The sequence below is a fragment of the Megascapheus bottae genome, chromosome 19 (genome assembly GCF_031878675.1).
Source record: "Megascapheus bottae isolate mThoBot1 chromosome 19, mThoBot2.hap1, whole genome shotgun sequence".
NCBI lineage: Eukaryota > Metazoa > Chordata > Mammalia > Rodentia > Geomyidae > Megascapheus > Megascapheus bottae.
Window position 1 is genome coordinate 28,345,058 of NC_143527.1, and position 27,939 is coordinate 28,372,996.

The following is a 27,939-nucleotide window of genomic DNA, read 5'->3' on the forward strand; positions in this document are numbered from 1 at the left end:
ACAAGATGAGGGGCGGGGGTGGGGGGAGGGAAATGGGGACCAAGACATGAGACAGGGTATCAATGTTTGTGAAGTAATGCACCTTCTATCTGGTGAATGTAATGTAACTCCTCTATTAATTACAATAAAATATATGAAAAAAGGAAGGCAACCAAAAATATTCTGTAGTTGTTAAGTTGTGAATGGCCAATATACAACAAACCATAGATCTGCTAACTTAGAAATGTCCCTTCTCTTTGATAGCATAAGGAAACTTTTACAGAGTTGAATATACCACACATTTAGAAGATCGATTCAAATATTCCACTGCCTTGTTTTATTTTTGTTGTCGTTCCAAGTATCTTGTATTTAAGATCCTGATACTATTTTAAATGTACAAGGTCTGCAAGGAAATACTTGATTGTGTAAATTGTAAGTGGCACATTCCCCCTCTCAATGCACATGTATTAAATTTACTTGTGGCTTCTATTTGACAGTGCCTTCTCTGCGTTCTACTGACATAATATTTATCGGACAAAACAGGAAAGGAGTCAGGACCACTTATCAATTTTTTATCCTTTTTTTTAGTACAAAAAGAAGAAAATAAAAAGCATAAAAGCAGCCAGGGTGGCCTCAAGAGAAGCAGGGCTGTTGTTACAGGAATCTCACAAGTTAATGAGAATTCACCAGGGACTGGAGAGAGCGATGGAGAGAGGGGGAGAAGAGGAGATGGAGGGGTGTGGGGGGGGGAGGATAAAACTCTTCCTTTGCAGCTGGCCCTCTCTCTCATTTGTTGCTCCAATAAGCAGTAATTAGGTCCTGAGCTAATGGTGTCAGCTGATCTGCTGTTTTTAGGCTAGACCCAGAGGAAATCTCCATGGAAACCCTGCTGGAGTCATTCCCCCCCCCCCACCTGGATGCTGTGTGCTCCTTTCTGCCACCTGGCTGCCGCCCGGGCCGCCGCTGCCTCCTCCCGCCCGTAACCTGCCAGCCCGCCGCGTGCCCGCGGCCCCCGGGATCCCTAAATGGGACAATTCTGCCCGTGACGTCAGCGCCCAGCCGTCTCCACAGAAACTTTTGTCCCACTGGCCAATCAGAAGGCTTGGAAGGGGCCGCGGGGTGGGGGTGGTGGGAGGAGAGGGGGGCGGGCAGGGTGGGGGTGAGGGGAGAGGCGCAGAGGTTTCGTGTGTGTGGAGAGCTGCTGCGCCCGGCCGGGCTGTCAGTCCCGGCTCCAGCCAGACCTTCCCGGAGACGCGCGCGCACACACAGCGCACCCCCGGGCGCCCCGCACACCCCGGCTCCCCGGCACACACACACACGCGCGCGCGCGCACACACTCAGCCGGGCCGAGAAGGAGACACTGACCATTTTTATTTTATTTATTTTTCAAGTGTCTGGACCAGCTGCAGTGTGGGGAGGCGGGGGGGGGGGGGGGGGCGGCACCAACCCCGCCGGCGTGCCCGCTCGGGGCGTCCGTCGGGGAGGGGAGAGCTGGGCGAGGGGGCGTAGGCGGCGAGGTCGGGGGCGCGGACTGGGCGCGGGGCAGCCGCCGAGCGCTTCCCCGGGACTGGCCGGGCCTCCTCCTCCGCCTCCTCCTCCTCCTCCTGCTCCTCGGCGGAGAGTAGAATAAAGAGGAGCGGCCGCCGCCGCCGCCGCGCTGGGAGGATGGGACCTCCCCTGCTTCCTGCCTGGCGGCAGATGGAGGGCGATCCCGAATGGAGAGACCACTGACTGCCCCGGCCGGGGGGCGGCGGGGGAGAACCTCGTCCTGAGGAACTCAGACCCGGCTGCTCCAGGAGCGGAGGAGGATGGCTTGTCCATGACGTGGCCCGGGCGGGGTGTGGGGGGGAGACAGACAACCGAAAGCTCCCGTGTGAACTGGAAACTGTCGCCGAGCCAGGGGGACAGGATTTCCATTCTGTGCCGCCCGAGGTTTCCGCCGTCTGGATCCTAAACTTCTTTCTATGTCTTGGAGCACACTTCAGCAGCCACCCCGAAGAGTCCTGTTTGGGCATCCCACCATCCTCCCGTGTGGACACCCGCGGCCTTCCTCGACGGCTTCCCTGGAGAAGATCTGCGGGGAGGAGGAGGAGCACGGGGTGTGTGTGGGGCGGGGGGCGGCACGACACCCATGCTATGCCACGGTGGCCCCTTCTGTACCAATGCTCGACGCATTTCGGGGACTTAACTCGTAGCACCCATCTCCGGAGGGGGTCTGGAATGTCTCCCGGTCCCTCGGAAGGAATGGCATCTTTCCATCCGATCCCCGACACCTCGGTCTTCTCACAATTCTTGGAACACGACATTTGATAGGCTGGCCGACGAGACAGGTAAGAACTTTCTTTCTGGTTCCTGAACGCCTGTCACCGAGAAGGCCACAGAAGAGTAGGACCCAGGAGGAGCGATACCCCGGGGTGGAGGGGGGGTGGGGCCGGGGAGGGGGGGTGCCCGCGTGCCCTCCTGCGCTCTGGGGCGCTTGCTCGGGCTCGGGCAGCTGCTCTCCGGAGAGGCACCGCGCCTGGGCCGGGGGGCCGGCGGCCGAGAAGCCTCCGGGGCGCGCGCGCGCTGGGAGAGAGGCGGCGGCGGCGGCGGCGGTGGCGGCGCTGCGCTCCACCTGCTCCGGCCGGGACACAGCCCCGGGACGTCGAGGGACCCACCTCAAGTCAAGACCGGGATTTATTTTATCTTAAAAAAAAAATAAACCAAGGAATGCGATTTTAATTATTCTAAGCTGAACTCCTGGTTGGGGGGGGGCAGATGCTGCTGGGATGGTCCTGGCCACACAATACTAAAAGGGACCAGAAGAGAAGCGTCCATCCGAGACATCCATTACCATTACGAATGAACCCGACTGGGTAGCCACGGGCAGCGATTGCTGGTGCCCAACCGGACCCTCCCCCCCTTCTTCCCGCTGCCCCCACCCCTCCCACCCGAAGCAGGCTCCCCCCCTCCCCGTGGCGGCCGGGACCTCGGCGCGTGGTTCTCCTGCATCGTGGCCTGGGCTGCATTTTTTTTCTTCTTTTTCTTCTTGTTTTCCATGAGCCTGGGGTGAACAGGTGCGAAGTGGTCCGGGAGCCTCGGGCCGGCGGCCGGGCGCAGGGAACATGGAGAACGAGCGCGACATGTACCGCCAGTTCCAGGACTGGTGCCTTAGGACTTACGGGGACTCCGGCAAGACCAAGACGGTGACCCGTAAAAAATACGAGCGGATCGTCCAGCTCCTCAACGGCTCCGAATCCAGCTCCACGGATAACGCCAAATTTAAATTCTGGGTCAAATCGAAGGGCTTCCAGCTGGGCCAGCCGGACGAGGTCCGCGGGGGAGGCGGCGGCGCCAAGCCGGTGCTCTACGTGCCGGTCAAGACCACGGTGAGTGACTCGCCTTCCACTGTTATTTGTCTGCCAGTGCAGCCCGGCGGGGAGGGAGGAAAGCGGTGGGGGGGAGGGGGAGGGAGGGAGCCCTGAGCCACCGTTGGCTCGTGTGCCCCCACCCTCCTCAACCCCCTCCCCAAGTCATCCCCACTCGCATCCGCCAGGCGCAGTTTCCCCACCCGAGGAGCCAATCTTTTATGGTCCTTTTATTTTAAAGCGGTAGCGCACCTCTAAAGCCCCGGACTCCGGGCTTCCCTGACTCGGGGCTTCAGGGAACCCCACCGCAAGCAAGCTGGAGCTTCTTTCCTGGGGTCCAGTACACGTCCGGCCCCGCGTCCTCGGGCTCGGGCCATTGTCCCATGTCTTGGCGCTGGGCGCCTGGCGCGTGTCCCGCAGCCGCCACCGCCTCCACCACCGCGTATAAAGGCCAGGTTGGAACCCTCCAGCCGCGCGCCCTGAGAACAGACGACTCGGATCAATAATCTCCAGCGTCTCCTCGTTGGCACAAAGCCCCAGTGTGGCGGTGGCGGTGGTGGTGGTGGTGATGGTGCTGGGGCTTTCCCCCAGGACACTGTCAGATGGTTATTGTTAGACCTTGGCCAGGGAGACATCCCACAATCTCGAGATCCTTGCCACCACTATTTCCATTGTGGACAACATCCTGGAGATTACCCGCACCCGCACCCCCCCCCACCCTTTTCTTCACTTGCTCTTTGCACAAATAAAAGCCACAGCTAGATGAGGAACAACAAAGAGAGATGAATTTGGGCGCGATCAAATGGTGTGTGTATTTTGTTTTCTCGTTCTGGGGTGGCTCTGGTCTGTTGGCCACAAAGCTCTTGCCCCAGCGCTTCCATGTGACAGCCTAATGTAGCTCAGCCCAGAGGGAGTCAGGCACCAACCAGCCCCCTAAGCCTTGGTTTCCTTTAGGAGAAGGTGGGCTTTGGGGGCTGTAAGTAGGGTTGCAGATATAACGCTTAAGACGTTTCTGCCTCCTGCTAAGGCGAGGGCTTGCCTGGAGTAGGGGTGGGGAAGCTGTGCACACTCTTTGTATATTTGCCTCGCTCTGGGATTTGTCGAGCGTTTTCCTCCTTTCTCCCCTCCCCTACTGGCAACTGTTTCCTTGTGCAATATTCCTGGAGGAGGCTAGAGAGGAGGCTCTGGAAGGCGATGCTATCTTTCACAGAGGTACCCTAGACTGGAAATATGGGCACGCACGGCTTCTCAAAGCTTTATTTGGAGGACTCTTTCAGGTTTGCAAAGAATTAAAAAAAAAAACAGTTTCTCATTTCCCAAGATTAATTAGGTAGAGTTGTTTGTTTGAAGGATGTATGTTTCTTTGGGAATTTCTTTGGTAAATGGAGACTGGGAATAAAGATGAATTGGAAACACACGTGGAAGTTTATTATTTAAATATGGTATTGTTGGAAGGTTTTTGAGAGGTGTCTTTATTAATGTGGCCTTCCCATTTCAAGTGGCACGGTTAAACAGAATGATGAGATTATTGTCTTGCTTTACTAAGTAATGAGGGCTAGATTGGCAAGAGTTAGAACTGAGGTGTATTTACATCTGCATGAGCCAGAAGTCTGTTGTAAAGGATGAATTGATTTGATTCGTTTGGAGCAGCATTAAGAATGTGCCAGTTAAAATAATCTATTGTTTGGTAGAGTAAATTGGAATTACAGCTGAATGAATGAAACAGTTAAGAGATATTTACTTGAAGTATTGTTTAATAATACATGTTTTAGAAATACATTGCTAGCTAGGAAGCTTTTATTTGTTTTTTGCTTTTGATGTTAATCTGAGGGCCCTCTGTTTAGCTCTTAGATGGCTTTATTGTATATGGGTTAGATGAGTTAATACTTGTGTAGATGTGGGCACATCTATTATATGTGTTAATGTGTGGGTCCTTTTAAAGCATCCATTAGCATTCTCAATGGCATATATTCAAAAATGGTTCTGGAGGCACCAAGATAACTATGAATGTCACTTATTCAAACCAGCATTCACCTGTTTTTGATACCCATATTTCATGTCAATAATTTGATGATGAGTTGTTAAAGAACTACAGCTAAGATATCTATTATAGTGACAACTCTGATAGTAATAATAAGTGACATGTGTTTCTATTTTCAGTAAAGATCCCATATATTTATGGGAGACAATGTCGTCTGTCAGGTGATATTCTTAGATAATGATTTTCATGTAGTATTTAAGAACTCTATTCTTCATTCAAGCCTGGTTTGAAACATCGAAGCCTGTTTATAATTCATGAACTGTTTCACAGCTTCTTTCTGAGAAATCTCTACTGTTCTTAACAGAATTATAGGCTCCACCTTCTTTGAGAGACAGCCAATCATCATTTCAAATAAGAAAAAGATTTTTTTATCCTGGTTTTCCCATATCTCAAATTATTTCTTCCTTAAAAAACCGTCATTGTCTTCATAATAGTATGAACAAAATCAGCAAGGAAACAAAAGTATATTTTTATTGACTTCAAAGACATATATTGGCTAAAATGAAATACTGTGTTTAAATATTATTTTCAAGTTGAGTAAGAATGGCTCTACACTCCTGGTTAGGTTTCAAGGTGCGTGGCTGGCTTTGCTGTGAGGGAGGGAGGGTTCCTTTGCTTCTGATGTTGCCATAATCCACTGCCACTGATAATTAGACATCATTACTACTGTGAAAAGGGAAAGAGAAAGGGGAGAGGACAGGTCTAGGCTAATTAACTACTTTTGTTTAATGAAAAAAGGGAGACAGATAGCAACTGGGAGGTTTTACAAGAGTCGAGTAGACACATTACATATACTTAATTACAGCATGACCAGTTTTCAGTATTGTAGTTAAAGAAGATTTGTCTCCCTCTCCTTTTCCTACTAGATGTGCTTTTCAAGCTCCCTTTCTCTCTTTCCTAAGTTTAACTGGTAATAAAATCCACCGTGTGACAACTGGCTTAGAATAAAGAGTGTTGATGGAAAAGTGTAAATGCCTGTTAACATTTGTCCTGGCCATTTCTGAAGCTGAGGTGTCCACTCTCTCCGTGATGTTTAGATTGCTGTGTAACCAGGGACATGCTGCTTGGTCTCCAAGCAACACCATCCTGTTTTAGGTTTGGAATGGGGCATGCATTTGTCTGTATATATGAATTTGTTGAAGATCCCATCTGTGTTTTTTCCCTTTCTATTATTTCTATACTTCTGTACATAAACATGGTAGAAATGTAAGGAATGAATTGAATATTTTAAATAGTTCTGAAAAATAAAACAACTGATACTGATAATAGCAAACTTTTCACTAGGGATAATTTTTCAAATAAGCGTATGTACGGTTGCTATATGTTACTCCTTTGGTATTCCCATTCAAGGTTTGTTTAAAAGCTTTTGTGTTTAGAGCCTGATTGGCATTTGATCAGGGACAACAATTCATTGGAACATTATACTACCAAAATATTATCCCATTTGATACTTAGTAAACTAAAAAAATAAGAATCTACTAATCCTTTCTCTTAGTAAGCATTTTGATACATTTTTAAAAATCTATTGCATTGTATAAAACATCAAGAAGAAATTTGGTAGGCTCATGTTTTATTTGTCTTTTAGTCATAAGCAAAGATATTTTGAAGCTGTATAGTTAAATAACATAAGTAGCATTTTTCTTGACCTATATTTGTAGAAATAGACATTAAGTGCTAAAAGTGCTTTTGTCTTTTCTCTATATCTGTTTCACTATAAAATATACAATATTTTTTTATCCAGAAAGCAGTATGCGTTATCTTTAGTTCTGTTATTTAAAAATGATGACTTACTCAGTTTTGCAATATGTAGGTTTAGAGTTCATGTTGTTCTGGCTGTACATACTACTAAATAATACAGAGATTAAAATGAATATTTATGAGCTGGTTTAGAAACTTCTACTGCTTGTTAGTTCTCTGATTGTGGTTTGGGTCATAAATTCTTTATTTCAGAGAGAAGGAAATAATAGCACATAGCTATTAATAACATTTTTGCCTATTCTTACTTCATGCTGCTATCACATACCATATATTATACTTGGGATTTTCTGTATAAAAAAAGATAATGGACTTGTCCATAATCTATCATAATGCTGTATATGTATGGCACAGGGCAATGTTCTAATAGTACTCATTGAGTAGAAGCTCATTTTTGTCAGTCTTTTGTATCTCCATAGAGGGCTTTGCTCCTGATAATCAACACATTTTTCTCGTTTAAATGCAGTCTAAGATATTACATAAAACATGAACTGGATGCTGGTGGCTCACACCTGTAATCCGCAACTCAAGAGGCTGAGATCTGAGGATCATGGTTGAGCTTCCATGTGCAGGCAAGTGTGAGATACTTTTATCTCCACATAACCACCAAAAGCCAGAATGGAGCCTGAGGCTCAAGTGGTAGAGCACTGACTTTGAGCATCAAAGATTAGAGACAGCACCCAGGCCCAGAGTTCAAGCCCTAGGATGGGCGAAAAGAAAAAGAAAAAAATGTACTGTAACACAGAAATAGATGTAGAGACAGCACCCAGGCCCAGAGTTCAAGCCCTAGGACTGGCAAAAAGAAAAAGAAAAAAATAAAAATGTACTGTAACACAGAAATAGATGCCAGCAATATAACTTATTAGTTGCCTTGAGTGATTCCTTGCTAGGTTGTTGCAAGGAATAAGTTTGACTATGCCAGGTCCTTTGCAGGTCCAGTGCCTATTTACGTTTCTACCATTTTCATGAGTATCAAGGGACAAGAGACTTGTAGCAATAACTTCTCAGAAATAAGGAGCACATTGTATTCTCTTGGCATATGAAGACTGACAAGACTTGTTTTTTTAAGAAAATAGCTCTTGACTTTTGCATTGTCTAGTAGTAAGAGTAATAAGTATAAGAGGCTGAGCAAGACTCAGTATGTATTTGTTTTGCTTCTGTAAACATTCTAGGCCAGCTAGGGTTCAATAGTTAACTCTCCACACCCACCCCATAGGGTTGAGAAAGAGATGAGGAAACATGTACATGAAAATAACAACAACAACAACAACAAACAAACCTTTTGTCAAGAGTTTCACCTTAGGTTGAAATTATAAAGACTTTCCCCTATTTACTGTTACATTTGCCAAGAACTTTTGTTGAATAATTGGAACAAATCAAAATAACTCTAGTGTGTCTTAGATTACGTTTATTCATGTTTATGATCTTTGGATAACAAATAGTTATGTATTGATGATGAGAAATAGGTAGAGTACAGATTTTAGACCAGGGTTTAAATCCTGACTCTTCACATTTGCTATTGTTGTCAGGAAGACATAGTTGCCTTTTGTAAAAATATCAAAATACTTGCCAGGTTTTATATAAGAATTAGCAATAATAATATATAACATGTACTAGACAATGAGTACTATCTACTAAAACATGTGTACTGTACCGATTTACACAAAACCATGAGACTAGCATATAGTAAATATAGAAAATAACAGAAATGATTATACTTAATCTGGTAACAGAATGTCATGATGTAGTAATTATAATTATATACTTGTTATAAACTCAAAATTATATACCTATAGTATAGAGTTAATTGTAACATGCTTATGTATGTATACATATATATGTACTAATCAAACATTTATTCTATTCCTTTTTGGGAAAATGAATAACTTTTTGTTAATGTGATACATACTTATTTTTTCTAAGTGACATAGACAAAAGAAAATTTAAAAACATCATGTCAAATTTCTCATGCAGATACAGCCACTGTTAGCTAATTATGAATATAGTCTAGATGTATCACTTTATTTATGCCTAAATACATAAATACATGTGTATTTAAAAGATAATTAGTTATAATAACTCATAGTCATATGTAGAAAGCAGGAATAGTTTCCCAGAGCTGGAATGATCATTATATACTAATTTAAATAAAAATATGATAATGTGACTCAACAAAAGAGAATATGTAAAAGCCAATAATAAGGCAATAAAAGTTAATAGGCCGGGAGTTTGGCCTAGTGGTAGATACTTGCCTAGCATGCACGAAGACCCCGGTTTGATTCCTCGGTACCATATACGTAGCAAAAAACCGGAAGTGCTGCTGAGGCTCAAGTGGTAGAGTGCTAGCCTTGAGAAAATCCAAGGACAGTGCTCAGGCCCTGAGCCCAAGCCCAGGACTGGCAAAAAAAAAAAAAAAGTTAATAGATAAAATTACTGAAACTAACTGAATTGCATTGTCTTTCAAATTTTCTCCAATGATAAATAGTATTTTATTATGTTATTTTTGGTTTATATTACATAGACTTACTATAATTTTTATATATTACATATTTTATTATACCTTTACATAATTGTGTTTATATGATCAATAGTTTTAATATTTATATTGTAGAATATGTTTCTCTGTGAATTTTCTTGTTAATATCTAAGATATATCATTTGTGCTATTCCCTGGATTTACTTTGTTTCAAATTTTTTTCTTCTGGCCTGCTTTAACTCCTGATCATAATTTTTTCCCCAAAGAATGGTTCATATTCTCTATTCTTTGAGGTTAGTATACAATTGAGAATATTTGTCGTCTTCCTTGAAATAGTTACAGATTATTTATCTTACCATTTTCCCTCAGAAAATTGTAGACATCTGTGCTGTTAAAAGCTATAAGTCAAATATTTTCTTCAACTTCATGGATTGTTTACTTCTTTTCCTTGAAACTGAGTAATTTTCATTAAGATATTCTTGAATTCTTTTGTCTTGCTCTGCATTTCTCATTGATAACTATGCTTAAGCCCTAGGCTTTAGTCATGTCTGCATTTGAATGATTTTAAATTTGAATTTTCCTGAATTTTAAATTGGTGTTTTTGATCTTCAGTTGGATAATTTCACTTAGGCTGAATTGTGTGAAAGATGACTGTTTCCTCCATCTCCTCTTTCATTCTAGGTCTTCCAAGTTTTGCTTCTTTTAAAATTCCCTTTCTGTAGGGTGGCAGCACAATATCCTTATTACTCTTGTGACACAGTTGGTCTATATTTTTACTCCTTCCTTGCAATCTGTTCTTCACAGAATGTTGTGTTTCTAACACCTAAGATCTCTAAAAGACATCAGATTTTTATCTTATCAAACCATACCACCCATACCATACCACCTCGACCATACAATACCACACCTTATCACCCCATTCCATACTTCTTTACTACACGATACATACAAAATGCCAATTGCTTGATGATTTGATAATTTTACCCCTAACCGTTTTGAATGATATCAAATCATGCCCATTACTTATAGAATTAATAAAAATGCTTGCTAATCTAAAACCACATGATACATTCTTATTTATTTTTTTTCTTATCTTCATTTTCTTTGTTTTTAATATAATGTTCTTTAGTATTTTTTTTAAAGTATTGGTATTTGTAGAAGCCTCTGTCACTGTATTCCCGAAAGAGCTACTAGTTTCGACCCACTGGAGTTTATATTCCTTTAAGTGTCTAGGGCAGGAACATTTCTGCTCTTTTTTTTTCTTTTTAATATACCGCTCTGCAGGAATTAGAAGAATCCAAGGTTGTATCCAACTTCAAAGGTTATTTAGAATCATGTAAAAGCTTTGGAATTTTGCCTATATCTTTTTATTGAAATATTTTTATTAACAATGATTTTTATGTCATATTTCAAATGTCATGTTTAACAAGTATTCAAGAAAGGAATCTCTATATGCAATCACTGGCACATAAATTTTAGAACATAGTTAAAATTAAACTCAGAGCTTGTATGTACTAGATACATATCGATCTATATAATATTATGTCTATACAATGTAGATGTCTTTATCTTTATTTGCCCACCTATCTATCCAATTATTAATCCACACATAAACCTGTTTTAATTCGTTAAATAATGTAATATAAAATGTACTATCTTAGGGGCCGGGAGTTTGGCCTAGTAGTAGAGTGCTTGCCTAGCATGCACAAAGGCTCGGGTTCAATTCCTCAGTACCACATACATAGAAAAAAGCCGGAAGTGGTACTGTGGCTCAAGTGGTAGAGCTCTGGCCTTGAGAAAAATCCAAGGACAGTGCTCAGACCCTGAGCTCAAGCCCAGGAGTGGCAAAAAAATGTACTATCTTAATTACTACTATAGTGCAGTTAAATAATGTTAAGTATATTTTTGTTTTTATAAATATCTCTCCAGAACTTTTGCATTCCACAAAATTAAAACGTTTTATCTATTAATTTACAATTCTCTCTTTCCTTCCTTCCAAATAGCATTTTTCTTTCTGTAACTGACTCATTGGATTTGATCCAAGATATTCAAGACAGCACAGGATTTCCTCACTTTTTAAGATAAACTAACATTCCTCTAAACCCTGTATCTTTTTTTCTATTCTTCTGCTCTTGACTTTTATGGTTGTTTCTATTTCCTGGCTTTGTGAATTTTGCTACTATGACAGTGGGTGTTAAAGACTTCTTCAAGACCATCCTCTGAGTTGGTTATATAGCCAGAAGTATAATTATTGGGACACATAGGAGTTCTATTTTCATTTAAAACAGTTTTCATCATTTGGGTCATACTAATATTATACAATGTTTTGTTCTTTTAGGCTATGAAATTGGTGACTTGGTTTCCTGTCTAGAGCACTTCAGTGAGACATCTTTATGCAATTAGAAATAGGCAAGCTATGTACCTATGATCATATGTATCAAAATATAATGATACTTTACGAAAGGAACTCTGAGAAATGGATTTTTTCTTTTTGTCTTGTTTGTTAGTTTATTTGCCATTGGGAGAATAAGAAGACACAGAAATACATGGACAAAAATGAACAAATGCAGTAGTAGTACTCACTAGATACTATGTGGAAAATAAACTGTGTAACTTGTGAGTAAATATGGGAAGAATATCAGGGAGAGCTGAGGAAAGAATGATGTCCAAAAAGAAATGTACTCATTACTTGACTTAAGTAACTCTAATCTGTTTGTACATCACTTCTGCAATAACAATATTTAAAAATAGTCAATTTAATAGAATTAATGATAATACTATTACAATAATTTAACACTATATTAATAATGTTACTTTATTAATACCTTATTGTACTATTAATAAGACTAGGTCAATAATTGTTCCTGGCCACTTTAAACAAAATTCTGCCTTTAATTTTCACAGTGATCCTCTGTTCTTAATACTTTATTATAGAGATGTGAAGTAACGGTGAATTTCTAAAAACCACACAGCTTGAGGGCAAGAAGTGATTTCAATCAGATTCAATCTTTGTTTAAGACACTTGTCCCATAATTTGTAAAGTGCACTGGTTGCTAAAAACATTATTATATGTACATACTATTTAGTCAAGACTTAATACATTATGAAATATAAACTGTACTAAAAACGAAAACCTAAATTCATAGGATTGAGGTTATTATATGCAAATCCAACTTTTAGTACTTCCTCTTTTACAATAGCTATTCTTTTGTGCTCCCTGAGGTGTATGTATGCAAATTTGTACATATACTTATTTTAATCCACAGTGCACAATTGCCTCATAGTAGAACATTATGGTTAAGGCTTTACAGTTCAGCTAATATATTACCACCTGCATTATAAGATATGTTGCTATAATTAACTATCACAAAATTAATATACTGTCATAACCACATCGATTGATAGCATCCATTAAACTGTTATGCATATTTGATGTGTCTTCCAGAGGATAGATTATTTCATCCAAACTATGTACAAGAGATAGTGCATAGTGTAGCTGAGCTGAAGTGTATGGTGTAATGGAGAGGATGCTAGAAAAATAGACTGGGGTGAAATTGTGATGAGTTTCCAGTGCCAAGCCAGAATTTAGATTTCACTTTGTAGGGGGTAGATACTCTCAAAATTGTTTGACCAGTGATGTCAGAATTTAGGGAGACTTTCAGGTAGGGTCTTTTTGTCTCTCAATGATTTATGAATATTGCAGAATATAGAAGATATAGACATGTGAATTGAATCATGCCCTAAAAGTCTCAGGCTTTAAGGTACCTTTTTGGTACCTTTTTGTGTGTATGTGCCAGTACTGGGGCATAGAAGTCAGTTCACTGATCTCTCTCTTGCATTATCACTCATGGATGCTACTCAACCTCTTGAGCCATATCTCTAGTCCATTTTGATTTTGTGTATGTGTATGTGTATGTGTGTGTGTGTATGTGAGGGATTAATTAGAGATAGAGTCAGGCAGCTTTTTTCTGGCTATTCTTTGCCTGAACTGCAATCATTAGACTTGCTTATGAGTAGCAAGGATTATCAGCCCTTAGCTCTATTAATTAAAATAAAATATTAACGTAGGGTTCTATAAAATTTAGAAAAATGGATTTAAAATACCACAAAGAAATGTCAAACATCTTGTATAAATAAATAGTCTTCCTTTTCTTCGGACTTGAGCAATAATTGTTGACCTCTTAGTTGTTATTATATTTGTAATTAGGAGGGTTATCCATTGGAAAATAAATCCCAGGTGGAGAATTCTATATACAATTCTCATCTAGATCTTTTCAAAGTTAGATATTCAAGTATGTCTTTAAAATGGATTTTATGTTTTAAGAAATCATTTGAAATTTTATTTCAATTTCTTTCTTGACCATGTCTTAATTTATTATTGTATTTTATTGTGGGGGTGATGTATAGAGGGGTTCCAGTTATATTCATCATGTAGTAAGTACATTACTTCTTGAACATTGATACCCTTTGCCATGTTTTTCTCCCACTTTTCCTCCCCTCACCCCCTCTCAATCATCTTGTTTATCCCCTTCCCTTCCTTTTGTCAAATAAACACCACATTTACAATATACCAGGTACAGCTACAATATACCAAAGTCAGATACAGTAACAACATGAGATAAACAATAAGGCGAAAAAAGAGAAATCACTTCACATAGTATATGAAGAACAACAATCACAAAGATAAACGTTTTATCATATGCCAGTTTCTACCAATAAAATTCCTCATAGTTTCACAATTTTTGTGTGTTTTAGAAGGTAGAATTCTAAGATGATTTAAATATTAGTCTTACTTGTACATAACACTGGTCCAATGAATAAGGTCAATTAATAACCTCATAATTGTGTTATATTGGATGACAAATTTGGCTGTGAGAAAGAGAGATTTTTTTTTTTCAGGTGGTCTGGCTTGATCATAGTAACAGAAAGTTTAAGGGGTTTTGATTTTTGAATTGTTTCAACCCTTACCCTGCAGTGGTAGTAAAAGGAGTCAGAGGTAAGTGGTTAGAGCATTTAGGTTCAGTGTATATCATGGCTAATGTGACCTGGGTGGTGATGAACATGAGACTAGATTTTGGTTTGACATTGTTTCCTTGTTTCTTTGCCTGTGTACAAGCCAGTCATAAGAAAAGCCTAATTCCATCCAAGTAGTTTGCTTCCTTTCTGTTAAAATTTGAGAGGATTTTCTGAAGGGTTCATGCTTTGGCCAGGTGGCTTGACCCTTGTTAATTACATTTTAGTTACATACATCCTTTTCCTGAGTACTTTACTTAAGAGCTTCCTGTTAGAAGCTCCTTGAATTTTAGTTACATCCTGTTAATTAAGACACAACTTTATGTATATGGTCAACCTGAGCTTAGCAGCCTGAGCAGAGGAGCAGAGCCTGCTAGGTTAGGAATCAAAAGGGAGGGACATTCCTACTCTGTGTGCTTGTTTGTCAAATATATGGCTGATGGCCCCACGCTTCTGCAGAAGTAAACTTTGCTTTGCTGAGTTCTTCTTGAGCTACTATCCTCATTCCTGCATGTCACCCCAACATCCCAAGCTATATCTAACAGAGGCCACATGAATCTTCTGAAAAATGTTCACAAGAATCAGTTTGGTTTATGATAATGGATACATTCATTTGTAACAATAAGAGTGTGTAAAATTTCCCCAACGGCATCTTTGTCAACATTTTTTGGTTTTGACCTTTTGGTAAAAGCCATTCTTGGGCCAGGAGTGAAATTAGTGGTAGAGTGCTTGCCTAGTATGCATAAAGCTGTGGGTTCAATTCCTTGGTACCACATACACAGAAAAAGCCAGTAGTGGTGTTGTGGCTCAAGTGGTCAGTCCAGTGCTAGCCTTGAGAAAACACAAGAACTGTGTCCAGGCCTTGAGTTAAAGCCTGGTACTAAATAAATACAATAAAATAAAACACCAGAAAAGCCATTCTTAGAGATGGAAGAAATGAATCATGGTGCTTTAAGTTAATGATGGGTGCATAGTTTTCTCATATACAAACTGGTCATTTGTATGTGTTCTGTGAAACAGCTCAACAAATATTTTGCCCTTTGAAAAAATTAGGACAGTTATTTCCTTGAGTTGTTTTGCATTTTTCAGATGCTTTAGATATTAATTTCTTAGCAGACATATAATTTGATATTTTTCCTGTGTCTTTTAGCTTATCTATCTTCCATAATGATGGTTAACTTTTGGGGTAATTTTTCAGTTTGACATAAAGTCTGTTCAGTTTTAGTATTGTCACTTTTGGTTTTGAGGTCATAGCGAAAAATAAGGTTCAGCTAATATATCAAGTTTCTTTTTTACTGTTTCCTTTTGTTAATTTTAAGGTTTCACTTCTAGCATCTAAACCTTAATTCATTTTAAGTAAATGAATATGGTGAGAGATAAGGAATATGTGAGATACAAAATATGTGAGATTATGCCTAGTGAATTCAATTTGACAATAAAATTGATGAAACATTCCTTATTACAGCATTCAGAAAATCTGGAAGTCATGTTAAGTGAAATAATTAGGCACCAAAAAATAGTACAGTATCTTATTCATCTATCAAATTAAAAAGTAATTTGATCTCATGGAATTAGAGAATATAATGGGGCTTATGAGACAGTAGTTTTTTTGTGGGAGGAGGAAATAGAGATGTTCATCAAAGGACATTATCAGTCAAATAGGGGGAGTAGATTTGAGATATTTTGGACTGCAAGATGAGGATGGCTAGTGGAAGTGTAGCATATTCTTGAAAACTGGAGTGGATGCCAGAATGCTAACTATATGAAAGTATGTATTTGTTAATTAGATAAGATTTGGTAGCTAGTTATATTTAACCACTCCATAGTTTATGTATAACTCAGAATGCATTGTGTTGTATACATTAAGTACATCCTGCTGCCTGTTAGTTTGACTTAAGACAAAAGAAGACTTGAAACATCTAGCAAAATGCTAGGGGTTTTCAAACACAGGGAATCGATCCTCTGAACCACTGAAGGGAGACTGGAGGTGCATCTTTCCCTACATTAGCCACAAAAGGAGAATACATCTGGATGACTCTGTGGTTTTTGCTTGCTTACAACCCCAGTAGAAACCCAGTTAAACCATGCTGAGCTTCTGGCCTTCAGAAAACAGGAAAGATAAGAATTGTGAGATTTAGAGCCATTCAGATTTTGGTAATTAATTACCCACTTAAAAGCCCCTAATATATAAACATACTACCTTAATGTGACAGTCCTCAAATCTTTAGTATAATTAAAATGGCAAGTTGTTTAAATGTTTAAGATTATGCATATTTTAAGGTATAGATGCTAATAATTTAAATGTTTGTTCCTTTGTTAACTACTATTGCCATTTTGTAATTTTTTTGCCAGTCCTGGGGCTTGTACTCAGGGCCTGAGCACTGTCCTTGGGCTTTCTCAAGGCTAGAGCTCTACCACTTGAGCCACAGCAGGACTTCCAGCTTTTTCTATATATGTGGTACCCAGGAATTAAATCCCTACATCTTCTTGCATGCTAGGCAAGCACTCTAAAATTAGGCCAAACTCTCAGCCCCCATTTTGTAATTTTTAATAAGATAGTCAATAATTTAACATAATATATAATTTATCACGTATTATAGGAAATACTTAGTGACTAGTGAAGTCCACTTAGGAATACGTACTTCATCAAGCCAGCCGTGGTAGTACATACCTATAATCCCAGAATTTAAGCCTGAAATAGGCAAATCTCAAGTTCAAAGCCAGTCAGTATGACCTTCTCATTCCCTCCTCCACGAAAAGCAAAAAAAACCTCCCCAACATATGTTTTATTGGAAAAAATGATGAATTTCAATATGACATGACTTAAATAGCAGGTAAAAGATTAATTTTTAAAATAGAATGGAAACTTAGAAGTTCATATACTAACATTATTAGCATAATTTTAATCAACATACATTAATGTAGTTTGAAAACGATGCATTGAAAAATACAATGAAAGCTAACATTGATTTTCATTTATTAGAATAAAATCATTCTGTAATTTTGTTTCTGAAGGGTATTTTTTCTAGATGCACCTTTATTTCTTAACAGTATTCAGATAACCCATTTTCAATGGCTCTCCCAGCCTATCTTTAACTTACACATATATGGCATTCAAAGTCAGAATAATTAAAACTGTGGACCAATTACAGTAGCTCACACCTGTAATTTCAGCTGTTTAGGAAGCAAAGATCAGAGGACCAAGGTCAGACAAGGCACAAAGCAAGACCCTGTCTTACTCATTGAATAAGCTGAAGGGTATTTTAACATAATGTAATACATTTTGAAGATCTGCCTAGCCCTTGAAGAAGAGAATATATAAAATCACAGAAATTACTAGCTTGTTGTATTCATGATGATAGTTTTCTTCATGGTTGCAGATTTTTCAAGTATTTTGGAGGTTATTAGAAGACTAGAATATTGTGGATGAGACTCAGGCTCTACGTTCAGGAAGTTGGAATAGTAATCCTGAGAACTAAGAATAACCTGCTCTACAGACTGAGATTTGATAGTAGTGATAGCATTTCTTTCCTTCGTTCAGTTGAAATATATTTTCAGAAAAAATGCAATTTTAAGATTAAACAAAGATACTCATCATTATGTATAAGTAATAATGGCTGTATTAGAAAGGTTCTGTTGTTGATGATGTTGGGGTACCTGCAGAGAGTGGGGATACTTTTCTTCATGCAGTTTCCCTTTTGCTTTGTACTGGACCTAGCTACAGTTACCAGATGGCCAGAGAGCTTTTGGGTTTTAATCTAGGGACCTAGAGCAAATCTAAGTGGCCCATATGGGGATCTAATGCCTTGCTTGGTATATTAATGCCATGCTCTACTCAATTGACCTAATTAGATGAGATTTTTTTTTTCAAATCTAATATCAAAGGTTTGTTTGACTATCCGATGTGGGTCATTGTTCTCCTAGCAGCCTCTGCTTACATTGGTATTTATCTCATGTCAAAGAAGGAATTTTGCTCTGTTTGTTATAACTCCTTTTTCTCTTGAAAGCTACCCTTATCAAACAATTAATTTGATTATCTAGTTAGTCTCCTTAGTTTGGAATATATTAATTTGGAATTAACAGCAATTTGAACAAGGATAGGGTGACCTTTAGTACCTGGAACTATTTAAGGTTTTTATCTACAATTTCATAATAAATATGACAGTAAATGAGCATATTACCTAATATAAGGTGAGAGAAAATTACCTGTTTCTATCTTGCATAAACCATCAAGAGATTTAGTTCACTGTCAATGTCTATTTAATAGGCTAGCTGTTATGAACAAGTACCCTTTGACTAATTAGCAGTTTCCTGTTGACAGTACATGGAGAATAAGAATGTATCCTAGACATTTCAAGTAGAGGCAATAAAATCATTCTCTGAAATTTACTTTAAAATCAACACAGTTAATCAGTAGTCACACGTAAAATCATTTCCGAAGTATAAGAGTGGAGTATAAACTACCTAGAGATAGAATGAAAGCCCTCTGAAGAGATCACTAGTAAATTCACTAAAATTCTCTTTTTCTTCTGACTGACTGCTCTCAGGCCACGAGGATTACTTTGTTGTTATTTGCACTTTGTAATACAGAGTTGAATTGTGGACTTTAGCCCTTTTTTAAAAAAAAATACATATAATTATGTAATTTAAATATTTGATAAGATAATAAACTGACAATGTGATTTGATGATTCCGTAGAAATATGAATCACTAAAGACAATTTAGAAAAGAGACAAAAACGACTATATTTTCCTACTATATAGCTTGTTTTGCAAAATATACTTTAATGTATTTAGAACTGGAAATCATCAGAATATAATGAATAGCATCTGTATTTGGGAGGGGAATCAGTGGACCAATGCCTGCACAAAAAATAAAATCTTTGTTATTTGCAAAATAATTTAACAACTAATCATACACTTCATTATATTGAATATAAATAAAATTAAAGTGAATACTTTTTATTTTTATTCCTTTTGTATTTATAGGTTAACATAGAAAATGATATTAATTGGTATTTTAATCATATGAGTTAAAGATACATACATTTAGTGTTCCATAAAGTGATGTGTTTTCATGATGACAATACTTAGTGTTTCTTGAAGATTTAACCCTGTTAGGGAAGAAAATGTTTCCACTGGTAAGAACCTGAGGTCATAACTTTATCATTATTATTTTATCCTTTTAAAATACCTATTTAACAAGCACTTTTTGATCATTGGAATTCCTATAGGCTTTATTGCAGAGAAAGTTTACACTGGTTGAAATCTCACTCATAGTGGAAATCTCCATTATGTTTCTCAAGATAAATTAACATGGGTTGAATATATACTTTCAATCTCTCAGAAATTTTGGTTCAGTTCTGACTTCTGTGTTTGAGCAACTTATTGAACTCAGGGCCTAGACACTAGCCTGAGCCTCTTTGATTTCAAGGCTAGTGTGCTCTCACTTGAGCCATCTGGCTTTTTCTGAAGAGTTGGTTAGAGATAAAAGTCTAACAGACTTTCCTGCTCTGGCTGGAGTCGAACTGGGATACTCAGATCTCAGCTTCCCTGGGTAGCTAGGATTAGAGACCTGAGCCACTGGTGCCAGCTCCTTCCATACTTTTTAGAGTTAGTGTTATTAGCTTTTCCAGATGTTACTGTATAATCTTGATAGGGATTTTTATGCTTCACACACAGATACTTAATCATATATATATCTATAACAGAATTTTCTTTACTATTTTTAGTGTCTCTTCTCACTGTCTTTTAATAACCTTTTTTTCATCAAAAGATGTATATGTGCTTCTGGGGTGTGTGTGTGTGTGTGTGTGTGTGTGTGTGTGTGTGTGTGTATTTTGGTGGATCAGAAATGATTTGGAAACATGGATGGATTTTTTTAGTTTCTAAGAAAAAAAATGAAAGGTGTTCTTCTCTTTAAGTTCAAGACATCTTATGCTTTAATGTGCTTACCAGTCACTTGGAGATCTTAATCAAATGGACATTCTGGGCTAGGGTCATAAGAATAGGTGACCATAAAACTAGCGGGAAGTCTTCCCAGCCTGGTCAAGAAGGTGAAGATTACAGGGAACCATGGAGGACACAATGAAAAGACAGTCCACTTCCTGGGAGTTCTGAGTAACAAAGAATAGTAAGAAGAATGGAATGAAAAATCAATTGCATGTATATAGCATATAGCTGGAGTTTTCCTACTCCTAGCCCCATTCCTATTATCTTATGGATTTAATCGAAGGTGGTCTCTGTGAGGAAAACTTCTTTGTGTCCAGAGGACTAAGGAAAAGGGTCTTGCATTAAGGGATGTGATGGAGTCCTTGTATTTTCACCAGGGCTGCATTTGTCATGGAGTTGGATGGCTGCACTGTTGGTATGTGTCAGTGGAAAGACAGCAGGAACCAGAGTGAAAAAATCTGTCTCCTTGGCCAGAAAAATGGGAGGGGAAAGTTCCCCAGGGGCAAATTAGGATATATTCCCATTAATTCTTTCCTGTCTCCTCCTTTATTGAAGATAGTTTCAGGCCCATGGAATTGTACACTGCAGAAAGCTACAACTCTTAAGATGAACTGAGGATTTTAGGTCAGAGGAATCAGACATTGCAAATGAGAAAGACTGTGATAAATTCCATGGAAAAGATCCCTTAAATCTTTGTAATATACCAAATTTATTTTCAAGCTATGAAAGTTTGGAACTGGTTTTGATAACTGAACTATGCGATAAACTACTGAAGAAATCCAGACTATCCACTGAGCTGTACCCATGCTTGGTATATACCCACAGGAACATAGCAAATACTTTAAGAATTGAAATGACACTGAAATCATTACTGGGCTGAAATCAAGGCAAGATAGAACTTGTAGTGTGTCAAAACACAACATTTTCCCCCCTAGAGGAATTTTAACGATACCAGAGTTTCATATAGTACTCAGAATTACAGGAGACAACCTGAAAATTTGGCACATTGAAGACAATGAAAATTAGAGAAATTTTCATGAGAAAAAATTAACAGATGCTAACACATAATTGGGTCAGATATTGGAATTATGAATGATCTTAAATGCAGCTTTTACAACCATGCTTTATGCAGTGAAAGCAATCTTCATAGAAAGAAAGGCATTCTTAGAGAAAGAGAAATTAGAAAGAAACCAATGCAAATATTCCAAGTGGAAAATGCAATCAGTGATAAAATTCACTAGGGGGCCCACGAGTAAAATGGAGATGGTAAATGAAAGAGTTAGTGAATTTAACACACAGGTCAGTAAGTCTGGATTCGGTGGAACATGCCTACCTTGGGAGGCAGAAACAGGGAAATCCTGAGTTTGAGCCCTATCTGGTGTCAGCAAGACCCCATCTCAAAAGCAAAATTATTTTCAAAGGGGGCTGGTATAGAAGTCAATAGATAGTTTCCTTGCTTACTATCTACAATGCCCTGGGTTCAGTCACCAAGTACCTCACACACACAAAAAGAAAAGAATCAAATTCAGTGCCAATGGCTCATGCCTAGCTACTCAGGAGGCTGAGATCTGAAGATCTCAGTTTGAAGCTAGCTGAGGCAAGAAAATTCATGAGATTTATCTCCAATTAACCATCAAAAAGCTAGAAATAGAACTGTGGTTCTCGTGGTAGAGAGCTAGTATTGAACATGAAAGCTCAAGGACAGCACCTAGGCCCTTACTTCAAGGGCAAGGGCTGTCCCCACCCCTTTTATTTTTTAGTTAAAAAATAAAAAATATGGAAAATGAAATATGAAATTTAAACATATATAGGGATCTTTAGGGATCTATAGGACTATTTCACAGGATCCGATGTCTGTTCCATTGAAATTAGATGATAAGGAAGAAAAAAAATGGTTAAAAGTTAGGCAGCTTTGTCTATAGAACAAGATGTTCATAGAAGTCTAAACTGAATTAACGCATAATTATCCCTGAGCACATCTTTAAAAAAAGTGCTGAAGGAAAAATCATCTTGAAAACAGCAAAGCAAAAATGGTATATTATATATAGGCACACAAGGATTTAGATTTCTGTGCATTTTTCATCAGAATTCATGCAGCCCATAGCCACAGGACAATGAATGTATCTTTTTCCGGTGCTGCAAGAAAAGAACAATGAAAATATGATATAAATGTGAAATAATTTTCATGTTAAAAGACATTATATAGTTATTGTTAGTTGAAGAAATGCTAAGGAATAAATAAAATTACATTAGAGCAATTATCTGGAACTTTGTTATTATAGGAAGAGCAACAGAATTTATAGGTACTTTATCTTCTAGGTATTTTAGAAGATAAATATGTATAATTGTTGAACAGTAAAATTATAGCATCACTTCGATGTGGGTTTAATTTTAGACAGATAAGATATATGCAACCATATATATCATGATGTTCTCTACTCATGAAGAACTCAATTGCAAATAAATAGAAAAAATGACCTGGGAAATCTCCAAATATTTGAAGAATTAATGATATAATTCTAACTAAACCCTGTATAAAATACAAACTCTGACAAGAATTGATGACAGTACTTATACTATAAAAAAAAAGAAATAGGTTAAATCCGTGATCTAAGCTCCTAAAAAGAATGAGGGATAGAAGAGCAGATGAAACTATACACATATTCGTTAATTTGTGGTAATTTCATTAAACCTGAGGTATTCCAATGTCTGGAGTGATAAGGTTCAAAAAGGATGTATATAGACTCTTAGCCTCAGAGTTGTGAGGATACTGGGTCTTTGACTTCTGTTCATGGCCCATCTCTCTACTTATATACTTATTCTTTAATCATGAATATAGGAAACTTGGGGAGGGTCTTAGATGTTTGGGTAACTGTCTTGTCATGAGGTGAATTAATTTTCTCTCCTGAGAGGCTGGAAGGCTAAGTCATATTAACACATACCAGATTTTATAATCTCTGTTTTCCAGCCCACAAGCCACATTGGCTGATGTAGAAATATTTCAGATATGCCACCCCCTGAAACATTTGAAATTTCAAGATGTTCCCAAACACCATGCGAATACCTTCCTAGAAATTTTTAAGTGTTTAAAAGTGGACCATAGAGAAAAGTGCGACTCAGGAAATCCAGAACATCAAAGCACGTATAAAAGTAGCTTTATGATTTGGTCAGAGAACTCAGAAGATGGAGCTCAGGAATATCATGACTTGAGTCCCTCCCTCCCCAAAGGAAACAGTTAGTGAGACCCTCATCTTAGCAAATGAGGGCCGGATGGTATGTGCTAACTCAGAGGGATAATCATGATGCAGAAAACTTGACACAGTGATTCAAAATGAAAGCAAAACCCAGGGCTGGAGTTATGGCTCAAACTGTAGAGTACCTTTCAAGTGCAGAGCTGAGTTCCAACTTCAGAACCACCAACCTGTATAAAACAGTATAATTAGTTACAATTAACATTTTAAAAAGAAGAGCAAAAAAGTAAGTAGTGAAAATGACAAAGTGGGTCATATGCAAATATGTAAATAAAACAAAGAACCTCCCCCCATTTTCTTTTCTTTCTTCACTTGCTGGGAGAATAGTTCACTGGAAATGTGAAAACTCTGAATGATTAGCAGGGTTTCAGGTCTGTTGTTTATGGCATACATATTATGTGATATCTTCCCCAGGCTTTAGGTTCTGAAGCTCTATGGCTTAGACTTGTGCAAATCCAAATTCACTTTTGAAACAAGGGGGCTAGGAATTTGGCCTAGTGGTAGAGTGCATGCCTAGCATGCATGAAGACCCGGATTCGATTCTTGATTCCTTGGTACCATATACATAGAAAAAAAACTACAAATGGTGCTTGCCTCTAGTGTTGTGAAAAGTCCTAGGACAGTGCTCAGGCTCTGAGTTCAAGCCCCCCCAAATGGAAGAATATGCACCTGAGCTCTTTCTCCAATGACAGTGAATAGAAGCCCTGCTGATATGATCTGGAAAATGGGGTCAGGGTACACAGAAAAATACATATGAATAGAACTGGTCAGCCAGTTACAAAGTCTCCAAGATCTTCATGAAGCAGGAACAGCAAATGGTATCCACATATATCATCTATGTGACAGATCCTTGACAGCTAACAATTTTTCCTTTTTATGCTCATGAATATTCTCATACAAGTTTTTGTGTGAAGGTAAATTTTCATTCTTGAGGTGAGCCAAGGAGTTCAGATCCTTTGTTGTAGATAATTACACAGGTAATTTGTTAAGCTGAAAAACTGTCTTCTACCTGATCTATAGCGTCTTACCTTCCTACTGTATAAACAGTACAGTTGGCCTTATCCATAGTTTTCAATGTGAAGGTGATGACATATACAGTGACAATATGAAGAAAGTCACACTTTTTCTCTTTATGAAAATTTATTTAATTAAGTGGTGTTGGTTGAGGCTGCTTGACATTAACAAAAGTTGACCAGAGAAAGATCAGTTGAGTACTTTTCTCCATTTTCAGAAATTTCATGGGTATTCAGTGAGTTTATACATTCCTGAACTGATTTCTGTTGTAACAGTTGGTTATAATAGTTGCTAAATGTTATAATACTCTGCTGAATAATTTTGGAATAGCATTCTCTTGGGGCCCCAGTTGGGATCTGAAAGTTTCCTCAAAGGCCTGTGTATTGAAGTGTTGGTCTCCAGCCTGTGGCCTGGTGAAAACATTAAGATGAGGCCTACTGCATGTGTTTGGGTCACTGGAAGTGTGCTCCTTGTGGGGACCATGTGAATCCAGTTCTTCCTTTTTGTTTCTTTCTTCCTGCCCATACTTCCTAGAGGAGCTATGCCACCCCAGGTTCATGTCATGGCATACCATTAGTCATCCAATCATTGATGAAAACTTCTAGATCCCAAGAGCCAAATTAAACTCATTTTGTGAATCTCATTCTCTTACCAAGAACAACAAAAACTAGGAAGGAGTTAATCTTGGTCAAGAGTGGCTTTTTATATCAAACGCATTTTCCTAAATAAAATTCATTTTACTTTCTCTTGATTTTTATTAATTTTCCTTATCTATAGCATACTGGGACAGCATGCTCTCTGATACACATTTTGTTTGGTTGCTGGGATATATTGATTGTTAAGGGGAAAAAAGGGAGGGGGTAGAGATTGTGAAAGGCTGTCAGATTGACAAGGCTTGTGGTCCAGTTTGTGACATGGCAAAGACAAAGACACAAAATGCACTTGCTAATGGGCACTTTCTCCAAGAGTGTTTCGTTTCTCTCTTCGGATAAAAGGCAGCACGGTGATTTCCTGTCAGTTCTTACTTTGCTTACTGCTGAGAAGGGTGTCTATATATGGTGTCAGGATCTGGAGATAACACAACAGGTAAAATTCTATCAAATATGTCCTATTTTCCCCAGTTTAGTATGGGAGTGTTCTTATTGTTTATACTTAGTTATGTGATAGTCTGGAAAAGATTCATGGACAGCAACCATCAGTTTATAGCTGATAATTCTAGCAAATAACCCTTTCTCTAATTTTGATATTATAAAATATTTTAATGCCAATAATAAAAGCTTAGTTCCTTTCAGTTATATTCTTTTACCCATGTCCTAGAATCAACTTGTGTCTTTCTTTACTTATACTATAATCAAGAATAATAATGTTATACTATGATAAACATTCAGTCATCTGATCAAGAGTGCCACTGATACCTACATTTGTAAGTAAGTTTACAGAACACTGCCAGATTTGTACCTTGATATTCCACAGTTTTTATTTAGATTTAAAGGTTTGGGACAGGAGAAAAAGTAATAAAACTATAATTGTATAGACCTAGAAACAAATATAGGAATCTTATTTGTAATATTTTGGAGGACAATAGATAAATTTTTATGTTAACTTTCATACTTTTATAGATCATTCTTATCTCAATTTTTATTTTGGGCTGCCATACATTTTAGTCTACTTTATGTATGAGTTAAGTTATTATTAGCCAGCACTTAAATATCTTTTTATAAGCCCACAGACAGGATATATACAATAAAAATACTATTATGGGTGATAAGTCATTATATAAGCCTAAGATGTAATTCTGAACATGTTTGCCACTAACAATGCATTTATTAACTGAAAACAAAATTTGACAGGATTATATTGTTAGTGATAAATATGTATATGATATATTAACTACAAATATGTATGTATGATATATGACCAAGAGATAGTTTCTATTTATTTTTTTCCTTTTTTGAATATCCTTTCCTAGAGAAACGCAAGATTTAGTCTAACAGTATATGAACCTGTTCTACAAACCACAAATTTAGCCTAGCTATTACAACATTTATATCAGCCTGTAGAAAGCATTTATAAAATTGCATATGTATTATTTATGAATCATGTGTCAACAAATGTCCAATACTCTCATCCATAGTCTCTTTTTTGACCAAAATTTAGCTGAAAATTAAGAGAAAATTATTTAATATTATAGTGGAAACTTTTTTTCATTGGTTCTGGAACTTGAACTCAGGGCCTGGGTACTGTCGTTGAGCATTTTTGCTCCAAGTTAGTGCTCTATTTGGAATCAGAGTTCCTCTTCCCGTTTCATTGGGATTAATTGAAGATGAGAGTCGCAGGGACTTTCCTGCCTGGGCTGGCAGATCTCTATGTCTCAGCTTCCTGAGTTTCTACGATTGCAGGTGTGAGCCACCAGTGCCTGACTTAATGGAAACATTTACATACTTGTGAACAGAAAAAAAATCAGAATTAGGAAATATTTTAACTGATGAAAAACTCATTAGCAGCCTTACTGTACTGTAGCCAATTGGTTTAAATACATTTTCTTTATCTGTTCATTTGTAGATGGATAGCTAGGCTGAGCCTAAGTCTTGCTGTTGTAAAGAGTACTGCCATGATTATAGTTGTGCACAAATCTTTAGTGATGCTGACTTTAATTGCTTCTGGTATATACTCAGCGGTGAGCAGCACCTCTCTCTATCCATCCATTCATTAATGACATTTAGATTAACTGCATCCTATGGCTACTGTGAATGATGATTTCAGTGAACATGGGAATAGAGATATATGTTCAGCATACTGATTTGATTGCATTTGGTTATACCATCTACTCAGTAGTAGAATTAATGGAATGACTCTAAGGGTCCAGATTTTTCTCATATTTTTTATTGTAATTAATAGAAGGGTTACAGTTATATTCGCCAGATCGAAGATACATTACTTAACACACATTGATATGCTTTCCTCTTCTATTTGAGGTCAATCAGTCCAGCAGCATCTACTGAAGAGATTCTTTTTGCCATGTATATCCTTGGCACCTTTGTCAAAAGTCAGTTGGCATTTGGTTTTAGGACTCTACATTCTGTTCCACTGGTCCATGTGTTGTTTCAATACC

The 27,939-nt window shown here is 38.3% G+C and overlaps 1 protein-coding gene across 5 annotated transcripts in view; it reads left to right on the forward strand.

The window, feature by feature from the left end:
* The first annotated feature begins 1,568 nt into the window (after nucleotides 1–1,568).
* Nol4 (nucleolar protein 4) overlaps nucleotides 1,569–27,939 on the forward strand; it is a 241,456-nt gene continuing 215,085 nt past the window's right edge. Inside the window, exons 1-3 of one of the 5 annotated variants that reach the window (XM_090353270.1) lie at nucleotides 1,569–2,078; nucleotides 2,175–2,309; nucleotides 3,036–3,347. In XM_090353270.1, the coding sequence (XP_090209396.1) occupies nucleotides 1,944–2,078; nucleotides 2,175–2,309; nucleotides 3,036–3,347 (582 nt within the window). In that variant the 5' untranslated portion in view covers nucleotides 1,569–1,943. Of the gene's footprint in view, nucleotides 2,310–3,021; nucleotides 3,348–4,503; nucleotides 4,604–27,939 lie in introns of those variants that run through there. The other 4 variants (XM_090353268.1, XM_090353269.1, XM_090353271.1 and 1 more) reach the window with 4 other exon arrangements.